Source organism: Rhinopithecus roxellana, chromosome 2, assembly GCF_007565055.1.
Source record: "Rhinopithecus roxellana isolate Shanxi Qingling chromosome 2, ASM756505v1, whole genome shotgun sequence".
NCBI classification, from domain to species: Eukaryota; Metazoa; Chordata; class Mammalia; order Primates; family Cercopithecidae; genus Rhinopithecus; species Rhinopithecus roxellana.
The window spans coordinates 171302476-171321422 of record NC_044550.1 but is presented as its reverse complement, the minus strand read 5'-3'; the positions used below and the strand labels follow the sequence as shown (position 1 = coordinate 171321422).

Here is an 18947-nt window from a genome sequence, read left to right as displayed (position 1 = left end):
GATGTGTATCGCTGCACCACATGGACATCTTATTTAATCAAATCACGTGTGGGCTTGATCCTCCCCCTTACCCTACGTGCCCCCAGCTACCCAGAGGAAACACTCGCAGTCTTTTGCCAGATTCATTGTTAGCAGCTGGGATCCTCCATGCAATTCAATTCGAGTCCATCTCACCAGAGTCCACAGAAAGTTTCGCTTGTTTCCCAAGTTGCCCAAACTTTCCTTCCGAGAACATTCCATTGTGCCGAATGCAAACACGCAGAGGTCCTCCGTCCCCCCCCGCCCCGCCCCCACTAGACTCCAGAGATTACGAGGAAACTGCTTGCGTTATTTTCCCCCCTGTATGAATTGCAGCCAGCAGAGACTGTGGAATTGATGTATTGCTGTCTATTTTTACACAAGCAGCGAGCAGCTCCACACACAGTCCTGCATAAACTCTATTCTCTCTCGGCTTCAGGCAGCTCTCCGTGGTACAGGAAGATTTAACCATTGGCTTCCCTGCCACCGACGCGAACGGAAAACCTTGCACTGCCAGGCATTTCTTTTTATTCGCTGGCCAAATCTTTCAACCACGTATAGGAGTTTTAAAGGAAGCAGCATCGTTGTTTTGTGTTCTGTGGGAAAAGCAATCTAAAATAGCCCAGCAGGATTATTTAGGATTTTGTAAGTTCTCTGTCTGATGAACAGAGAGAGAGGGGGGAAAAAAATCCGGAATACAGTCAAAAGGGACTATATTTGAACACATCCATTTTAATATTTTTATCTTCGTCTTATTATAAATAGAAATGGCATTTTTCCAACCAGGCCACTAAACACCACTGGAAAGACTTCAGCTTCTGATTCATATCAATATCTTAGAGCATAAATATTGCATATGAGTAGAAACAGTGCCAAAGTCACATGGAAAGAGTTTCTAACTGCAACAGATACTGATGACAGCAGCTAAGCTTTGATTTGCTCAAGGCATCTCAGAGCCACCTTAAAATAGCAAACTTATTGGAGTTAAGATAAGATTGAGGTTCTCTTCTAAAAGCTCCTGCCTGGACTACTTTCCTGGCTCTTCTCTTTGCCCAAGCCCATCCCCCCTTACAGGAATAATAGCATCTGAGGGAAGCGTCAGTCCTGGCTGCAGCGCCGAGCCCAGCCCCAGCTCACCTCGATGTCACTCCATACAGACTCAGAGTCCTGGTTGCACATGTCCCACGCCATCCAGCTCCTGAATGACGCCAGTCAAGCTTTTTCAACTCCAATCCACAGTGACACAGAGCACACACTCATGCAGGCAACCAGCCCCTTACTGAGAGTGAACTGAAGGCACCTGTCTTACTACAGTCCCCAGTCACATGACAAAGCTATTAAAAAGTAGGCTGGGCTGTCACTCACCCAGCCTCCCTTCCCCTGTGCAGCTTGCTGCTCTAACTCGTGACGTCACTCAAAGGCAGCCCTCTGCCTCAGTGAAGTAACGCTTAAAAAAAAGAAAGAAAGAAAGAAAGGAAACACTTGGACTTTTGGAGGCTTCAAGCATCATGCTGTGATTAAAGCCAGCTTTGAATGCCACAGACTCTAAACGGAGCCCTGGCCATATAATAACCAAAATCCCCTGCAATCTTTTTTTAATTTATTTTCCTTCCAAAACAAGCAAGTGGCAAAGCTCCCTGTTTCATGACAGAGTCACTATATTCTTAGCTAAAATGTGTATTCCCTAAGAACTCTTTAATTCTAAGATCTCCAAGTGGACTCAAGCTCAGTTTGGGACTAAAGCAAGAGCTTATCACATGATGCATTTTTATGAGGCATTTTCTCATTGAGGGAGTGTTTGAAAGCAGCAAATGAGGCTTTTTTTTTTTTCTTGTTTAATCAACAACATAGGCTGTATTTGTTAAGGTATAAACAAACTCCTCCACCCAGAATTCGGCTGCCCCCATGGCAGTAGGGAATACCAGCTCCCGAAGTATTGCTGCAGTTTTCTTTGCTCCATAAAAGGAGAACAAGCCACAAAACCCCATCCTTTCAGCTTCCTTCTAATTATTTCCATTTCTTTCATAGGCTCCCAGAAAACAAGTGTTAGTAAATACAGTCGCTGCTGCTGTGCTCAGATCAGCTTAGATTCCGGGCTCCTATTTTTCATACATGTAGCATTTCCTCCCTAACTGCCTTAGGGTGCCTTTTTGAATAAACATTGAATTCCAACCCTAGTGCCCTGGGTTGTGTAGTTTGCGTTTTGAAATCAAGAATGTCCGTGAACTGAGGGAAAAATACCAACACACTATTAGCAGAAATATTCAATTCCTGAGCTTTACTTTCTATTATTTTTCAGCTTGTGCCTTGAGACAATGAGGGCTAATGCAGGTGCAACTGTTTTATGATGACACTACATATTGAATACATAACAAACTCAAGGTACTGGATACAGTGGAAAAACACTTCCTGTAACATGACAGTGGTCTGACTTAACCCTTCCAAGTTCCCAGGAGATGTACACATGTATGTATCTGTGTGAATAAACATGTTTTCATAAAATGTTAAACCCAATACACTTTTAGAATCAGCTCAATTCTTTCACTTGATAATAATTTACCTGAAAGCAACCCCCCAGTTATCTAAACATAATTTGGAAAGCACAATTCTACTGAGGTTAATATACCCTATTCTTCATTGTCCGTCTCCTTAAACAGAAAAACATGGTGATTTGCCCTAACACATATTTTAAATATTAAGTTGCTCAAATATTAAAGTGAAAGAAAGAACAAAAGAAACAAAACACCAGCAGACTGCTACTTCTTTTAGACCATCCATATTATAAGAGATTTGTGTGCTGTGATAGCTGCAACAAGTTGCTAGTAAATTCCCAAATAACGTCAGGAAGTTGACAGTGTATCATTACTGGGCATAAAAAGGTGGCCAAGAGCTTTGACATTTTAAGTTTGCTGAATACAGTTCACAGGCACATTTTCCCTTTTACAAACAGGAGAAAATGACTATAGTTTTAATTTTCTAATGAAAGAACAGGAAAATACAACCTCGGGAATGCTTTTATACAAGCAATTAGTGATATTACTCTGCACTCCCCACAAAGAAACACTAATTTTCTTCCCAATTATATTCTGATTTAATGCAAAACTTCAGTAAATTATTAAAATTCAGGACAAAGGTCATTGACTCTCCCCTTAACAATCAACTGTGAAATAATATTGGTCACCTGGCCAAGAAGAGTCAATGTTTATTAACTATTATCATGTGATTCTTCCACTGTGATATTCACTGATACTTTTATTTGTGTTCATCCAATGCTAGATATTCATCATATTTTTAAAACCTATTCACATCTTTTAGAGATGTTCTTTACATTGGAACAGGTTCATTATAATTTTTGATATTCTAACCTGCCCAGATTGTATTGTTAGGGTTTTCTTATTTTTTGCCATCTAATTATACTTCTAAAAAATCAAATCAGCACATGCACTGAAACCAGAAGTGATTTCAAACACACTTGTTTTTTCTTCACTATCACTATCACAAAGAGGACGGTAATTCAGAAGTAACAACATTTAAAGGACTTATAAAATACAGTATATTGCATTGCCCCCTCAAATTTCTATTACTGGACAGATAAAAATTAAATAGATTCTTAGGACAAATTAGAGTGCTTTCCACTATTTTTTTTTTTTTAATCTTAAAACTACAGCTGTAATGAGAGGGATGTTTTAGAGGTTTTATAATTTTGTTAATTAACTCTTCAGATTAAAATTTTTCTTCTGTCCAGTTTTTTTTCTTTGCTCAGGAGAACTTAAATTGTTCATTGCTCACCAACCTTGGTTTTTTCTGGTTCCCCGGGCCATTTCTATATTTAATTCCCTCTCTGCCTTGACTATTTCTCTCACTCTCTACCCACAGCCGTCCTTTCACCCCTTCGTCAACTCTATCTCCAAAATTTCCTAGTATCTGGTTTCACACAACAAGGAATATTGAAACTTTACTGTGTGCACAGCCATGTATCACAGGGACTGCTAAGAAAGCATATAACATGGACACAAGAGCGCTTACAATTTTAAGGGGATGACAACCCTTAAAAATGGAGAATAATTTGGTATGAAAAACCAGTGTCACTCGGCTCAACACCCAGATTCCTCTTCTCCTGCTTAAAACACACCCTGGTGAGGTACAAGGTCCTTTCATTGACCACTGCAGTTCACACCCAAATCAAACTCATTTTATCTCAACAATAGAAAGAGGTATTTATTAACATCTGCCGAGTGCCCCTAATGTTGCATATCTACACAGAGCCTACATTCCATCCTGATAATTTCTCCCCTCTGTAATTCTGTTAACATTTTCCAGGATTTCAATATTAGTAGAGGCAGGAGAATCTATCTCGAGTTGCTAACAAAGAGAAAAAAAAACCCTCAAGAGAATAATTCAATTCTCTAATAAATATGTTGAATGAAGTGTATAACATTTGGGTTTCCCTCCTCACTCCTACCCCAAATTGAAGGCTTTTCCCACCCCTCCATATTTCAGACAACTGCCCATTTCTAAAAATTAGAATCAAATTAAAACCCCCAAACTCAAAAACCTCAGACAATAGCAAAAACAACCGGTTCTGTTGTCTATATTGAATATAGGTGATTTCAGAAGAGCCATTAGGATAAATATATTTGTTCACTTGTCTTTATAAGTTTATAAGTTTTTATTTTAACAAAACAAACAAAAAACTACCAGACTGCTGCTTCTTTCAGATCATACATATTATAAGAGATGTGTCTACTGTGATATCCGCAATAAGTTGCTAGTAAATTCCCAAATAACATAAGGAAATTGACAGTGTATCATCACTGGGCATAAAAAGGTGACCAAGAGCTTTAACATTTTAAGTTTGCTGAATACAGTTCATAGGTACATTTTCCCTCTTACACACAGCAGAAAATTACTATAGCTTTAGTTTTCTAAATCAAGAAAGAACAGGAAAATACAATCTCGGGAATGTTTCCATACACACTATTTATACAATAACTACATAAGAATATATGTATGCAGAAACTTCTCAGGAAAGAAAGGTGGAAAGCAAAACATATACAGCAGAGCACATATGGGCTAGACATTAAGGTCAACACTTCATATACCACATCTTAAATCAATTTGGTCCTCCAAACTATCCAATAAGGATGACCTGTGTACCCATTTTACAATGGAGAAAAATAAGGCTCGGCAAGGCTTAGAGAGCAGCTGAAAAGAGCTTGCGAATCATTGAAAGCCTTTCTAGAAAGAACTAAAGTTTCATCCATAAGAATAATAATCATCCTCAAATCAAAGCCATAGCAAAGACCCCGGAGGCAACTTTATAACTGAGGGACAGTCCACATAGCTGGAAACCAATATTCCTGGGAATGCTGCCTGCCTAGAGCATTCGTCCAGAAAGCAAAGGGGCCTGCCTAGAATTACTAATATTTGTAAAGTTAATCATTGTTAACAGGCACTCAATTGCTTGCTTTTAATTCCTAGAGGGACTAATTGATCCTGATACCCCACATCAGTTTCTAAACACATGCTTTGGGCCTCTGGTTAGAAGCAGAGACTGTGTAGAACACAAAAGTTGGTAGCAGGATAGGCTATAACAAAGACTTCTATAAATACTTTAAAATTAAACCTCATTTTCCACAAAAAATGTCACAGTGATGTCCATGTGAACAAAGAAGCTTTGAGGAAATAACTAGAGGAAAATCAAGACAGCTTGAATGTCTCCTAGCATTTATTTTTCTTTTTTTAATAAACAAGTTGTGATAGACAACCTCAGCCAAAACAACTCTCCTCTCCAATAAAACCAGCTCTATGGAACTGAGTCAGCCTCTATTTTAATTTGGACTTCAAAATGTGCTTTTGGTGTTTTTCATATTGAAACAAAAAATAACATGAAAATTAATCAGAGTTGCAGTCAATTGGACTAATCTAAACATAAAGCAACAATTGTACTTATTAAGCACACAGGTAAGAGACAATAAAAGGGTGGTTAAAATCTGATTTTGTCTGATGTTCAATTCTGTTGTATTTGTGAATCTACATTTTCATTTACCTTAATTATTCCAGGTTAATTTATCTATAATGCAGAGAGTTATTGATTATTTAGATGATAAATATTCAATAGGATTATCTAGCAATTTTTTTTAACTGGAAATGAATAAGGCATATTACATATTGTCAAATTTGGCACTATTTAAAAATTTAAAGTGCCACTGAATTTCAATACACAATATAACATTTCATTTACTAAGAAAGATTTTTTTTTCTTTGCACTAGCTGAAGTTAGTAAGGGCCAGGAAAAATTGAGGTACACAAATTGTTAAACTGAAAAAAAAAAGAAAGGTAATCAAACTGTTCCCCTGATACTTATTTTTTAGCGCTTGAGTCCTAATTAGCTTAGCTTTTCTCGATCTTAAGGAAACAAAACAAAACAAAACTATATTTTGCAAACAGTCTCAAAAGGTAACAATAAATAGACAATTTTTTTTTTCTTTTCCTTTTTTTAAATACCACCAGGCAGAGTCTTGGAAGGATTTTTGGGTATTTGACTTGTGTTTCTGTTATGGGTTTTTCCAGTGCTTTGATATTTGAATTTTGCTCTGATATGTATATATATATCCCAAACATGTCAGAGAGGTAGAAGGGAAATAAATTCTCATCTTAAGAAGCAATTAGCTTTGAGGTCTAAGTTCAATTTTGTGGCAACAGATAAACTCTTACTTTATATTTGCTGGCCCAATTAGACACAAGATTTTTGAGAAAACATCCTTAACCAAGACCACTTCTAGGACTGACCTCTACATTTAGCAGCTCAATCGAAAAACAGACATTAGATACTACTGGTAGGATTATACTGGGTATAATTTTTATACAGAGCAAGCAGGCAATATGTATTTAAAACTTTTAAAAACCTCACAGACCTAAAACACCTACTTCTAGAAATTCATCCTGAGGCAATAATAAAGGGAATGTGTACAAAGATTTTTCATATGAGGATACCCAATGCAACATTATTTGCATTATTGAAAACTTGAATGCAATGTGAATGTCCAACATTAAGTGACCTAGTTCAATAAATTATAGAGAGGTATGTATATATATATATATATATAAGTTATTAAAATCTGTTGTAAAATATATTTAATAGCATAATAGGAAAGTGTTCAAAATATATTAGGGTTTAAAATTAGGCTTGAAAAAACTATAATCATGAAAAGTTTACCTGTAAAAATATATCCTGAGAAAGAAGAAGAGGATGAGGGGGAAATATAACAAGCTGTTTGTAGTGGCTGATGACGTTATAAGTACTTTTTACGTTCCTCTATGTGAGTGTGCTTTTCTGTAATTTTCAAATTTTCTCTTATAAACATGCATGACTTTCATATTCAGAAGAAGAAGAATTATTCAGTTTTGAGAGGAACAGAGAGATTCAGTACTAAAGCCATGCCTGCTTAACATACAGGGATTGTAGCAGATAGAAATGGCCCCTGATGCCCAATATTGTATCTCAAATATTCATCATATATTTAAAATGAAGCCATTTCTGCCTGTCATACCAAGTCAAACAGCTACTCCACTTAGGATGCAAAGCTCATGAGCAACACTGAGGGAAGTTAGTGCGCAGTATACTTAGAAATCCCAGAATTATGGAGAGAAGGAAGCTATCAACTTCTATTAGCTTGCCTCAGAGGTAGACCAAAACCACTGTCCCCCAGACACCACTACCATCTTCCCTTTGTTTCTCAATCTGAAATTTAATTGTTAAGTCAATTTTCTCTTCAAAAATCTTAATTAGCCTGGGTGGGGTTAAAGAAACTTCATTCATTTATATAATAGTAAATATTTTCAAGAATGGTTTGAATAAACTGGTAAGAATAATTCTCAAGAAGAGGGTCTATCAACTAACTGGGGAAAAAAGGAGGGGCCACCAGCAAAGGCTTATGGGAAGAGTGTTTAGAGACATGGCTTCCATTGGAGATGACTGAAATTGATTTGACCAGGAAAATGCAGCCCCACTTTCAACCCAGTGACATGCAAGTAAACTTCTGGAACACAGCCCATCCCTAAATGTGAAACAACCTGTGTAAATGCTGCCATTTTGCAGCCCAGTGCTTGGGCAGAAAGCTCACTTTTGGCTTCTCAAGTTTCACAAGAGGGGAAAACCCACTTTCTTTCCCCTGGAAGGTCAACTATATTCATAGGAACGAAAGTTTTATATCAGCCAATCTGATTTCATGTTCTCACAGTTTCCTTGGCCTGCAGATCATTCTTCCTACACATGGGTGTTCATTATTTTAACTATTAAGAATATTTGTAAGAAGAGGGGTAATCAGGTTGAAACCAAAGTCAGCCAGCCTTACGAGATTTAAGGTGAGTACTGGAGGCTCAAGTCTACCTGACAGGTGGAGTCACTTTGAGGCTCTTGATTTAGCCCAAAATGAAAGGAAAATGCAAGATAAGAAGAACATGGCCCTCATTCAGCTATGTCACTTGCCAGCAATTCGACTTTGGGTGGTTCATGTAATGATACTGAGCTTCGGTTTCCTTATCTGTCAACAAAGATGGCCAGATTCAATTAAATCAAAGATCTTTGCCAGATCTAAAATGCAGTGATGTGCCTGTCTTGACAGAGACAGACAACTCAGGAAGACTTCTTTGCATAGCGTGAATCCAAATGTCTCGTTTCACAAAGACACTGGAAATCAGAGATGATGTACAAGAAAGGCAACTGGTGCTCAGTGTTGCTGAAAGAGCACAGCTTCATCATTTTCCTTGCAATACAGATATTTAACCACTCAACCATTCTAGAAAAAGAATGCCAGAGAACTTGTGAAATATAATACTTTCAACCACGGGTATTGGCTCTGAGAAGCTCAGCTTCCTAGAGACCTGTGTTTCTTACAAAGTTCAGGTAGCTGCCCAGAGAAGCAGCTGGCTTTCATCTTGTTTATCATTAATTCTGGAAAGTAGCACGAGTCATATGTAAGACCGAGTCCCTGCATGCACAGCAAGTGTGAAAACTACACAACTGATGTGGTAGTCACTACATGTGATTTAGAAATGGTATCACCCAGAGAGAGAAGATTTAGAAAGGAGGATAGATATTATATTCAGGGTTTTGTACATAAGAATAAGGTCTACAGCAGCTAAGGAAATGCGAGTTTAAAGTAACATCCTTTCCGCCTAATACCAGAAGACCCTCCTTAAATAAAAAGCTCATTATATTTGGTAAAAGATTGTACATATTTTTAATTTAGAAGGTATCAGCTGAGATATTAATGTAGGGTGTGAAGGGAGGAAAAAAGGTCATATGCCTAATATTTTACCATAACAGTATTAGCAAATGTATTAAACCAAGGCCATATCACAGGACAGCGTTTCCTTTTCAACTGTTTCCTTTGTACATACAACTCTATTGAGTGAGAGACAGAAGATGTATGCTTTGGTGCCATCTAAAACCAACCAGCTTGGAGGTTTTCCTTTAAGGTTGAGTGAATGAATCAGTCATAGGAAAACTAACTTCTCTACCAGAAAATTTGGAGAGGGAGCACTGATGACATAGGAGTAAGGAAAAGATGACCAGGTAAATGATAAACCTCAGTCAGGACAATGCCTTGATAAACCCCCAGCTATTCTCACACGATGCTGGGTTCTCACTAGCAGTATTCACTGGCATTACATTCACATTTTCCTGCTACTAGGAAGAAGAAGTAATAAGAAAACTAACATAAGAAACCTTGATTCTGTGCCTGTGAGACAATCTGCAAAAAGAGGTTGACAAGAGACCCATTTTAAACAAGGCAAAACCTCTATTATTCTTTAAAGGGTCCAGATTGTACTTTGTGCCAAGCAGATGATCAGAGTAAATTCTTTCCCTACCACTTTTCAAAACAAAACAAAAAAATCTTTAACAATTCCTGAGGTGGACTTTTTTTTTTTTTTTTTTTTTTTTTGCCCAGGCTGAAATACAGTGGCGCAATCTCACCTCACTGCAACCTCTGCCTCCCGGATTCAAGCTATTCTCCCACCTCAGCCTCCTGAGTAGCTGGGATTACAGGCACGCGCCATGACATCTGGCTAACTTTTTTTTTTTTGTATTTTTAGTAGAGATGGGTTTTCACCATGTTGTTCAGGCTGGTCTCAAACTCCTGACCTGATGATCCACCCCCCTTGGCCTCCCAAAGTGCTGGGATTACAGGTGTGAGCCACCGCGCCTAGCCCCTGAGGTGGAACTTTCTACTATCCATGTTAGTAGATCCATTTGCATGCAGGCCACCTAAAAATGGGCCACACCTAACATTTTGCACAGCCATACAAAGCCACTAAGTGGGAACACCTACCTAGGGCACTCCTGTGGGTATGTTCAGCTTGTGTGCTCTCTTTGTCTTCTCTATGACGTCATTCAATGTCACATATTACGTAAAAACCACAGGACAGGGGTGATATCCTGCATTGTGCTATGCTTTGTAACTGCTGATGCACCATATTTCAGCTTTGTTATTTTGTTTTAGCCCAAATCACACAAAACTATAGCTAATAATTTTCTAGGAAAAAAGCAATTTAACCAGTAATTAATATGAAATCAACCTATTCATTCCACTTACAGTACTATGTTTGTTAGGGATTTTATACTTGAAAGTATGGCCAAATATATCAATGAGAATTAATGAACTTCTGCTACACACCAAAATGTAGATAAATCCCAGAAATGTAATGTGAAGCAAAAGAAGCCAGACACACATGAAAGGTGCATACGTTATGATTCCATTTCTATAAAGCACAGAAACAGATATTTAACTTAGGTGGCTGCAAATCAGGTGAGAGGTTGCCCTGGGTAGTGGTTTGGGGCAGGGCAGGGAGCACCACAGTCAAGCGGGAAGAGGCTCCAGGAAGTTAGTTAGGGTTTCTTTCTTGCTGTCTGTGCTGGTTACATGGGTACATTGTTACTGAAAATTCACTGAGCTAAACTCTTATGATATATGTACTTTTCAGTATCATATACTTCGATAACAAGTTTAAAATGCATAGAAAAGAAAGAGAAATAAAGTTTCTGTACCACACATTTTTGAAGTTTGCAGCCTGTCACAAAAAAAGATTCCCAACGTCCAACTTACCTCCTTAAAGGGACCCTTAAACCACTCAGACAAACAGCCTTGGAGCAGGACTCAAAGGACTTGATGTCTAGGTTTGTTTGTCTGACTTTGGACAAAGCCACTTTAACTTTCTTAATCTATTTCCTCTTCTATCAAAAAATGAAATGGGATTACATATTCTCTGTATTTATTTCTTGAATAAGTGAAGTGAAAGAACTACAACTCTAAAATGTTAGTCTTTTCTCTTGGTTCAAAACTCATTATTGACTTGCTCCGAATATGTGTCCCTCTTCTCCGAGAGCATGGACTTTGGAGTCAGACAATGTAGATCTGTTACTTACGATCTATCTGTAGGAACTCAAGATGTCACCTAAACTATCTGAACCTCAAGCACTTCATTTACAAAAATGGAAATAGAAATGCCTATTTTACATGGCTCATGTTAAGGTTAAAGAAAATGAATATAAGCCAAGTGCTTGGCATATAATGGCTACTCAATAATGATGCCTGCCATTCATGTTTGACTACTTAAAACTCAATGTAAAATCAAGCAACATTAGAGTAGATGCAAGTGTTTGCTCTTCACCTGCCTTCCTCACCTAAGAAAAATAAAGATTTGGAAACCAAGCACATCAGACGTTCTCTTTAAGTCCTATAGTAAGTTGACTTTCTATGAGGGACAGTGTTATCACAAGTTGTAGGATTGCCAGGTGGTTGTTTGTTTCTCTACTTACCTAAAGAAAAGTAAAAACCAGCCTCATACCAGTCTTGAGCTGGCACTACCTCTAAAGAGACCAGAAGCAGCAAGTGGAGAAAACAATTTTTGTTTCCATTAAGCTGGCCACAATGTTATTTGAGCCAAAAGTCTTTCAAGAATTTCTGTTAAGAAATCCAGCTGGGTGTGGTGGCTCACGCCTACAATCCCAACAGTTTGGGAGGCTGAGGTGGGTAGATCTCCTGATGTCAGGAGTTCGAGACCAGCCTGACCAATATGATGAAACCTGGTCTCTATTAAAAATACAAAAATTAGCTGGGCATGGTGGCAGGAGCCTGTAGTCCCAGCTACTTGGGAGGCTGAGGCAGGAGAATCGCTTGAATGTGGGAGGCAGAGCTTGCAGTGAGCCGAGATTGTACCACTGCACTCCAGCCTGGGCAAGGGAGTAAAACTCCGTCTCAAACAAACAAACAAAAAAGAAATAAGACATTCATATGGTGCATGAAAACTGACAAGAAAGCATGAGTTTGGGACAATGAGAGGAACCACAAAGTATCAAATTGTGTTTTAAATGATGATATCTGAAATACACACAGAGGGAAGAATGGAAAACAAAGCCACAGGAACAAAACAATTCAATATAAAGTTCATTGTTTTTTTTTTTTTTTTTTTTTTTTTTAATCAGTGCTCTGTAAAATGGACCAATCAGCAGGATGTGGGTAAGTTCATTGTGCCACCAGCAGCCTATCATCTAAATTGTCTTAGCATTCACACTTCTCGCAAATTTGTGATCAATCACATAATCGCTTCTTAAATTGATAAATGGCATAAAGGATATGTTATATTTTATCTTTGACATTTAAGGTATTTTTTTTTTCTTTAAAGCAATTTTCTGTGTAGTAAAATGCTGGCAAGTTGCTATCTAAGTCCAAAACTATGCCAGCCAATGCAGTAGCCACTAGCCACATATATGGCTACTGAGAACTTAAAATGTGTCCACACAAAAATTGAGACTTCTATAGATATAAAATATACCTGGAATTTCAATCTGAATACGAAAAATAGAATGTAAAATATTTCATTAATAACTTAGAGTCATTTGTCAATATAATATTTTGAATATATTAAGTCAAAGACTTTAAAATTAAATTTACCTTTTTAAAAATGTAGTTACTGGCCGGGCGCGGTGGCTCAAGCCTGTAATCCCAGCACTTTGGGAGGCCGAGACGGGCGGATCACGAGGTCAGGAGATCGAGACCATCCTAGCTAACACGGTGAAACCCCGTCTCTACTAAAAAAATACAAAAATCTAGCCGGGCGAGGTGGCGGGCGCCTGTAGTCCCAGCTACTCCGGAGGCTGAGGCAGGAGAATGGCGGGAACCCGGGAGGCGGAGCTTGCAGTGAGCTGAGATCCGGCCACTGCACTCCAGCCTGGGTGACAGAGAGAGACTCCGTCTCAAAAAATAAAATAAAATAAAATAAAAAAATAAAAATGTAGTTACTATACAATTTAAAATTAGATGTGTGATGTGCCTAGTATTCCTATTTAACTTTAAAGTTTTGCATTTGGTCTGCAAGTAACCTATATCATAGATGCATATAAAATTTATAAAATCAGGAAATTTCAGAATCATTAAGGGAAAGTAGAGCAGAGCCACAGCAATGCACAACTCCAGGGGGCGCTACTCACATCACAATCTGTAAAAAGTGATCCTCAGGACTTCGCAGGCCTCAGTCTGCATGGCCCTGTATTGAATGCTGTACAATCCATTCTCCCTATAAAATCAGCAATCCCTTCTAGAACATCCCTGGGGCAATCCCATAAAACTTTTCAGCACCCTCCACATCTTTTCCAAAACATATACAGAGTAATAAGATGAAAATACATAAAGTGAGTGGAAAATAGAGCTGACTATACTCTAGGATGCAGAAGATGGCCAGAGCAACACCAAGTATGCAAAGTCTGAGATATATACAAGGATGCAGGGTTCTCAAGAAGGCTGTTTCCTTCCTAGGGACGAGAGGCATTTTTCAGAGGGTAACATTCACTTTAATTACAAAATGCACCCGCCTCTCTCTTCCAAGGGAGAAAAGCCTGTTGTTGCATTTATAATGTAGCTTTAGTTTTTGATGCCAAGAATGATTCAGTAAACACAGTTATGTTATGGTATACTATTTCTTATTCAGTACTCAAATTAATCTCAAGGCAGTGCTGGCATTAATTCAGTTTGACGCCTGTACTTAGGATTTCACATAGGTGCCTTCATCCAATTCTTCTTTGCAACTAATAAAATCTTAATTCATGGTAATATATTTATTTCTAGTTCAGTTCATGTTAAGGAGTGCAGTACTTTACAGAAAACTAATTAATATCAATCATATATTATAACACTTTTAATGGTTCATAGGAAAATCCTACACTGGGGGGAAGATTAGATGAACCAAGGGGTCTTAGCCCATCCTATTTACTCTATTTTTAGGACTTGAGAAAAAAACATCAAGCATCATTTCCAATATAAATTTAATTGAAGGTGTGCATCATAGGACGGCTGGGAATTAAGAACTCGGGTTCTTATCCCTAAAAGGAAATTGATTTGATGTGGCCCAAGAATGTAATTTACACCCTCAGACTCTGTTTTCCACCTATTTTGTGTAATAACCATATAATTTGCAGTTGGTGAAGATATTTAAATGGAGATGCATGGCATTATTAAAATAATGAACAACTTCACTAACAGCAAGCCTCCTGCAATTGTTGGTAACAACTCTACTTTTACATAACATTTGAGTAATGTTGAGGGCACCATATTTCTGGAGATTGCACACATAGCCAGCAGGATCGTTTAAGTGTGAGTTCTTGACTATGAGTGCCTGGAGTCGTGCAACACGGTGGTCCTCACATTTCCTTAAGGAGCTACATTTAAAACGCCGAATTCTCCTCCAGAAAACTGGAGCAGTGGATTACACAACTCCAAAAATCTTTAAAAATAAAAATAAAAACTAAAAAGAATGCACTAGATCACTTGAAATGCATGGTCATAATATCCAGTTTTTCCAAATTAGGCATTTTATTCACTCTACAACAAATTATCCACGCTGACAAATGAACAGCTTTAAAAAAAAAAAAATGAAGTATGCTACATACTTATCTCTCTTTTTAAATTTTTTTTTGTCTGTTTAGCAATCCACATACAAAACCTCCAAATCTGGTATACACACATATATGTATCTTTAAAAGCCTTCATCACTATAAATAAAACAAAACCCCACCTACCAATAGCATAAAGCCTCCTAGGTGCAGAGATAATGCCTCCTGATACTCACTTTCAAAACTGAATCCATAGAGGATAACCCCAACATGTGTGTCATTCATTTTACTGCAGTGCAAATACTGGCATCGCGAGATGAGGGAACACTCACAACAAGGGCTTCGGCAGGCCACTTTTTAATTCACAAGGGCACGGTGACGTGGGAGGGCACCTGAGAGTCACTGCTAAATGAACTCCACAATAGGGTACAAATCTGAAACCCAATCTTAGCCAGATACGAACGTAAGAGCAAATATGTACAGTATCATGTGCCTTCCAGCAGCCCTGTGTCTCGAGGGAGCTCTCTGACATCAGCAGTTGAGACAGGTGGTTCCCTTTCCAACTGTGGAAAATAAAACCCTAGTGCAGAGGCACTAAGTAAATATAGCAGTACTGTAATTTTTCCTTGGTGCGCTCTCCCTGTGATTTCTGTTCTGTGATGATACTTTATCCCAGGAACCCATTCAGGACATCCATCCATACCCATAACTGACTAAACATTTGCAAACCGGTTAATATTGGCATTAAAGAGGGTGTAGAAGACTCTGTTTTATGGTCCCAGTTGGTAGAGCTAGGGTTTTCCTCCTCTCTTTTATTTGGAATACGTTGTCAAGTGGCTGCTCAAAACTTTATTGGACTATGTCACCCTTTGTCCCCTGTTATTAATACAACCCAACAGAATGACAGACAAGAGTCAGACCATCTTAAAATCACATGCACAGAGCAGGTCAATACCAATCATATCCAGTTGGAGTCTGAGAGCTAAAATCAGCTGAGATGTACTAAGCCCTTTGTGGTCACAACTATTTGCTTTTGAATTTAAGAATTACTCACAGAAGGGCACCCCGTAACGTGTGTATAAAATTACTTAATTCAGCTTCTATTTCCCTTTCTGAACATAGATACTTTTACACTCTGACAGCCGCTGGCTCTTAAAGCATTCTCCTTTTTGTTGTATCTCCTTAGAAACACAAATCTTGTTCCCTGGCAGCGGTGGCGCTAAGTGCTGTACCACATGCCCAAACTAGTTCTCCCTCGCAGCTTTAATTCACAGTAAGTGGCATGAAAGGAGGTCAACCCTTCTCAGAAAACACTCAGAGTTCTTTTCGACTTCAGAATCTATTTCAGAAAGCCCTACTCCCTGGTATGTAAAGAGCAGCTTCCCATTTTGAAATTCTGGCCATAGCTATTGACAACTTTATGGAATGGTCCACAAAAGGCCAAACACAGAGACATGATCACACTTTCAACTCTTGATCCTGATTCTCTGTGGATTCTGGAAATGATGTCAGACAAGGAGGTCAATAACTGCCATCCACTCTTCGCCCCCAGATGACCCTTTCATTTGAAAACTACTTATGGCATGCATACATGTTATGGCTTTCCTTCCCTGAGGTGTTCATTGAATGCTTAACTCAATAATGCCATCTTAATCCTGAAAGTTTCCATGGTGACCTACAACTGTAATAAACAAGTCTAAGGAATGGAAAATGAAGTCAGGTCCTCTTTAGTCTCCCTATTCTTCTTCACCTTTATGAATGCAGCCTTCTCTGCTTCTCTAAGTTTGTAGTTCACAGATTTGGGGGCTAGAATAAAAATAAAAATAGTAATACAGAAATAACATCCAGCATTCAGTGAATGCTTACTGTATGCCAAATGCTGTGCTGAGTAGTTCTGTAGATTATCTCATTTAATCCTTACACTAACAGTAGGAGTAAGTATTGTTACTAATCTGATTCTAAGGATAAAATCACTGAAGTTGAGAGAGGTGAAGTAAGTTTTCTAAAGACAAAAAGCTTGTAATGGGAGACCAGAAACTTCAAGACAGTCTTATTTGACTTCAAACTGTTGTTCTTAATGTTGTTCTTAACGATCAGGCTATGCAGAAAAATAGCATTTTTTGTTTGCACTTAACAGTCGCATAACTTAGACATCTAGTAGTCTCTTCACAAATCAGAAGGGAACCACAGCTTCATGTTCAGCAGGAAGATAAAAACACCACACACATCCAGCTAAAACCACCAGGGAAATTAAGAAAAGGCAGGACTCAAAGATGAGCACAGCCAACACATGGCACCCTGCTCTGATCAAAAGAAGCCTTACAACAAGTGTCTCTAAATTTGATCTGACATATCATTTAAAAGAGTGCACTATTCTTTGCAGATCAACCTTTACAGTTAACTTGGGGTGTCTGATTCAGGTCATTGAAGCACACCCCCAAGGAGAAGAAACAGTTATTATAATGCCACCCTTCTCTTTAAATGAAATGAAGACTCCTTTTGAAGATAGCAATTCCAAACAAAGGCCAGAGTAAAACACATATTATGACCACATGAAAAATCTTATTATAAAGATGTTTTTCAGCCGGATGCAGTGGCTCATGCCTGTAATCCCAGCACTTTGGGAGGTCACGGTGAGAGGATCACTTGAAATCAGGAGTTCAAGACCAGCCTGGTCAACATGGTGAAAACCTGTATCTACTGAAAAACAAAAATTAGCTTGGCATGGTGGTGCATGCCTGTAATCCCAGCTACTCAGGAGGCTGAGGCAGGAGAACCGCTTGAACCCAGGAGGTAGAGATTTCAGTAAGCCAAGATGGTGCCACTGCACTCCAGCCTGGACACTGAAGTGAGACCCTGTCTAAAAAAAGAAAGAAAAGAAAAGAAAAGAAAAAAGATATTTTCCATGCTACAAATGTGTTTCCATGAAGTACATACAGTATATACAGTATGCTTATCTAATCTAGAACAGACCTTAACAAATGGACTTTAACTTTGTCTCTTAGCATCAATAGTAGAATCAACTTCCAACAGATATTTTACAGCCTCTGCTTGGAAATGTAGTCAAATATGAAAAGGGTCACATGGATTAAGGACACTGAAAACTCACTGTGGTGCCAGCCTTCAGAAAGTGGGGCTAAAATATGTGGCTTTCTAATCTCCTCTGATTTAGGAAATATTAATAAAACAAACTCCACTAAATTTATTTCCAAAAATGTAGGCTTTGGGAACTTTGTGGCTCTGATTTAGGAGTAATCATAGCTGAGCTCCAGAGTACCTGGGTCACCTGGCAGTCTGGTGAGCTATCTCTCAATGGGGCAAAAGTAAACGGCCCAGAATACAAAACCAGAAGAGACTGCCTCTCTGGATATCTTTACACTTTCTGGAGCTAGAAGAACAAAGGCCATCAGGGATGACCTATGGCTATTTGGAGTAGACCCATGAATATTAATTCTGAAATCCCTATTGCCTCCATCACCATCCCACCTAAAAAAACAAACAGAAGGAGGCGCCAAGGTGGCCGAATAGGAACAGCTCCAGCCTCCAGCTCCCAGCGTGAGCAACACAGAAGCCAGGTGATTTCTGCATTTCCAACTGAGGTACCGGGTTCATCTCACTGGGGCATGTCGGACAGTCATTGCAGGACAGTGGGTGCAGCCCAGTGAGTGAGAGCCAAAGCAGGGCGAGGCATCGCCTCACCCAGGAAGCACAAGGGGGAAGGGAATTCCTTTTCCTAGCCAAGGGAAACCGTGACACACAACACCTGGAAAATTGGGTCACTCCCACCCTAATACTGAGCTTTACCAAAGGTCTTAGCAAAACGGCACACCAGGAGATTATATCCCACACCTGGCTCGATGGGTCCCATGCCCACGGAGCCTCCCTCATTGCTAGCACAGCAGTCTGAGATCTAACAGCAAGGTGGCAGTGAGGCTGGGGGAGGGGCGCCTGCCATTGCTGAGGCTTAAGTAGGTAAACAAAGCGACTGGGAAGCTCGTACTGGGTGGAGCCCACTGCAGCTCAAGGAGGCCTGCCT

At 38.9% G+C, this 18947-nt stretch overlaps 1 protein-coding gene across 2 annotated transcripts in view; it reads right to left on the bottom strand.

Moving 5' to 3' along the window:
* PPARGC1A (PPARG coactivator 1 alpha) overlaps window positions 1–15243 on the bottom strand; it is a 111783-nt gene extending 96540 nt beyond the window's left edge. Inside the window, exon 1 of one of the 2 annotated variants that reach the window (XM_010362992.2) lies at window positions 15148–15243. In XM_010362992.2, the coding sequence (XP_010361294.1) occupies window positions 15148–15192 (45 nt within the window). In that variant the 5' untranslated portion in view covers window positions 15193–15243. Of the gene's footprint in view, window positions 1–1155; window positions 1330–15147 lie in introns of those variants that run through there. The other variant, XM_010362991.2, reaches the window with a different exon arrangement.
* Between the last annotated feature and the right edge of the window lie 3704 nt (window positions 15244–18947).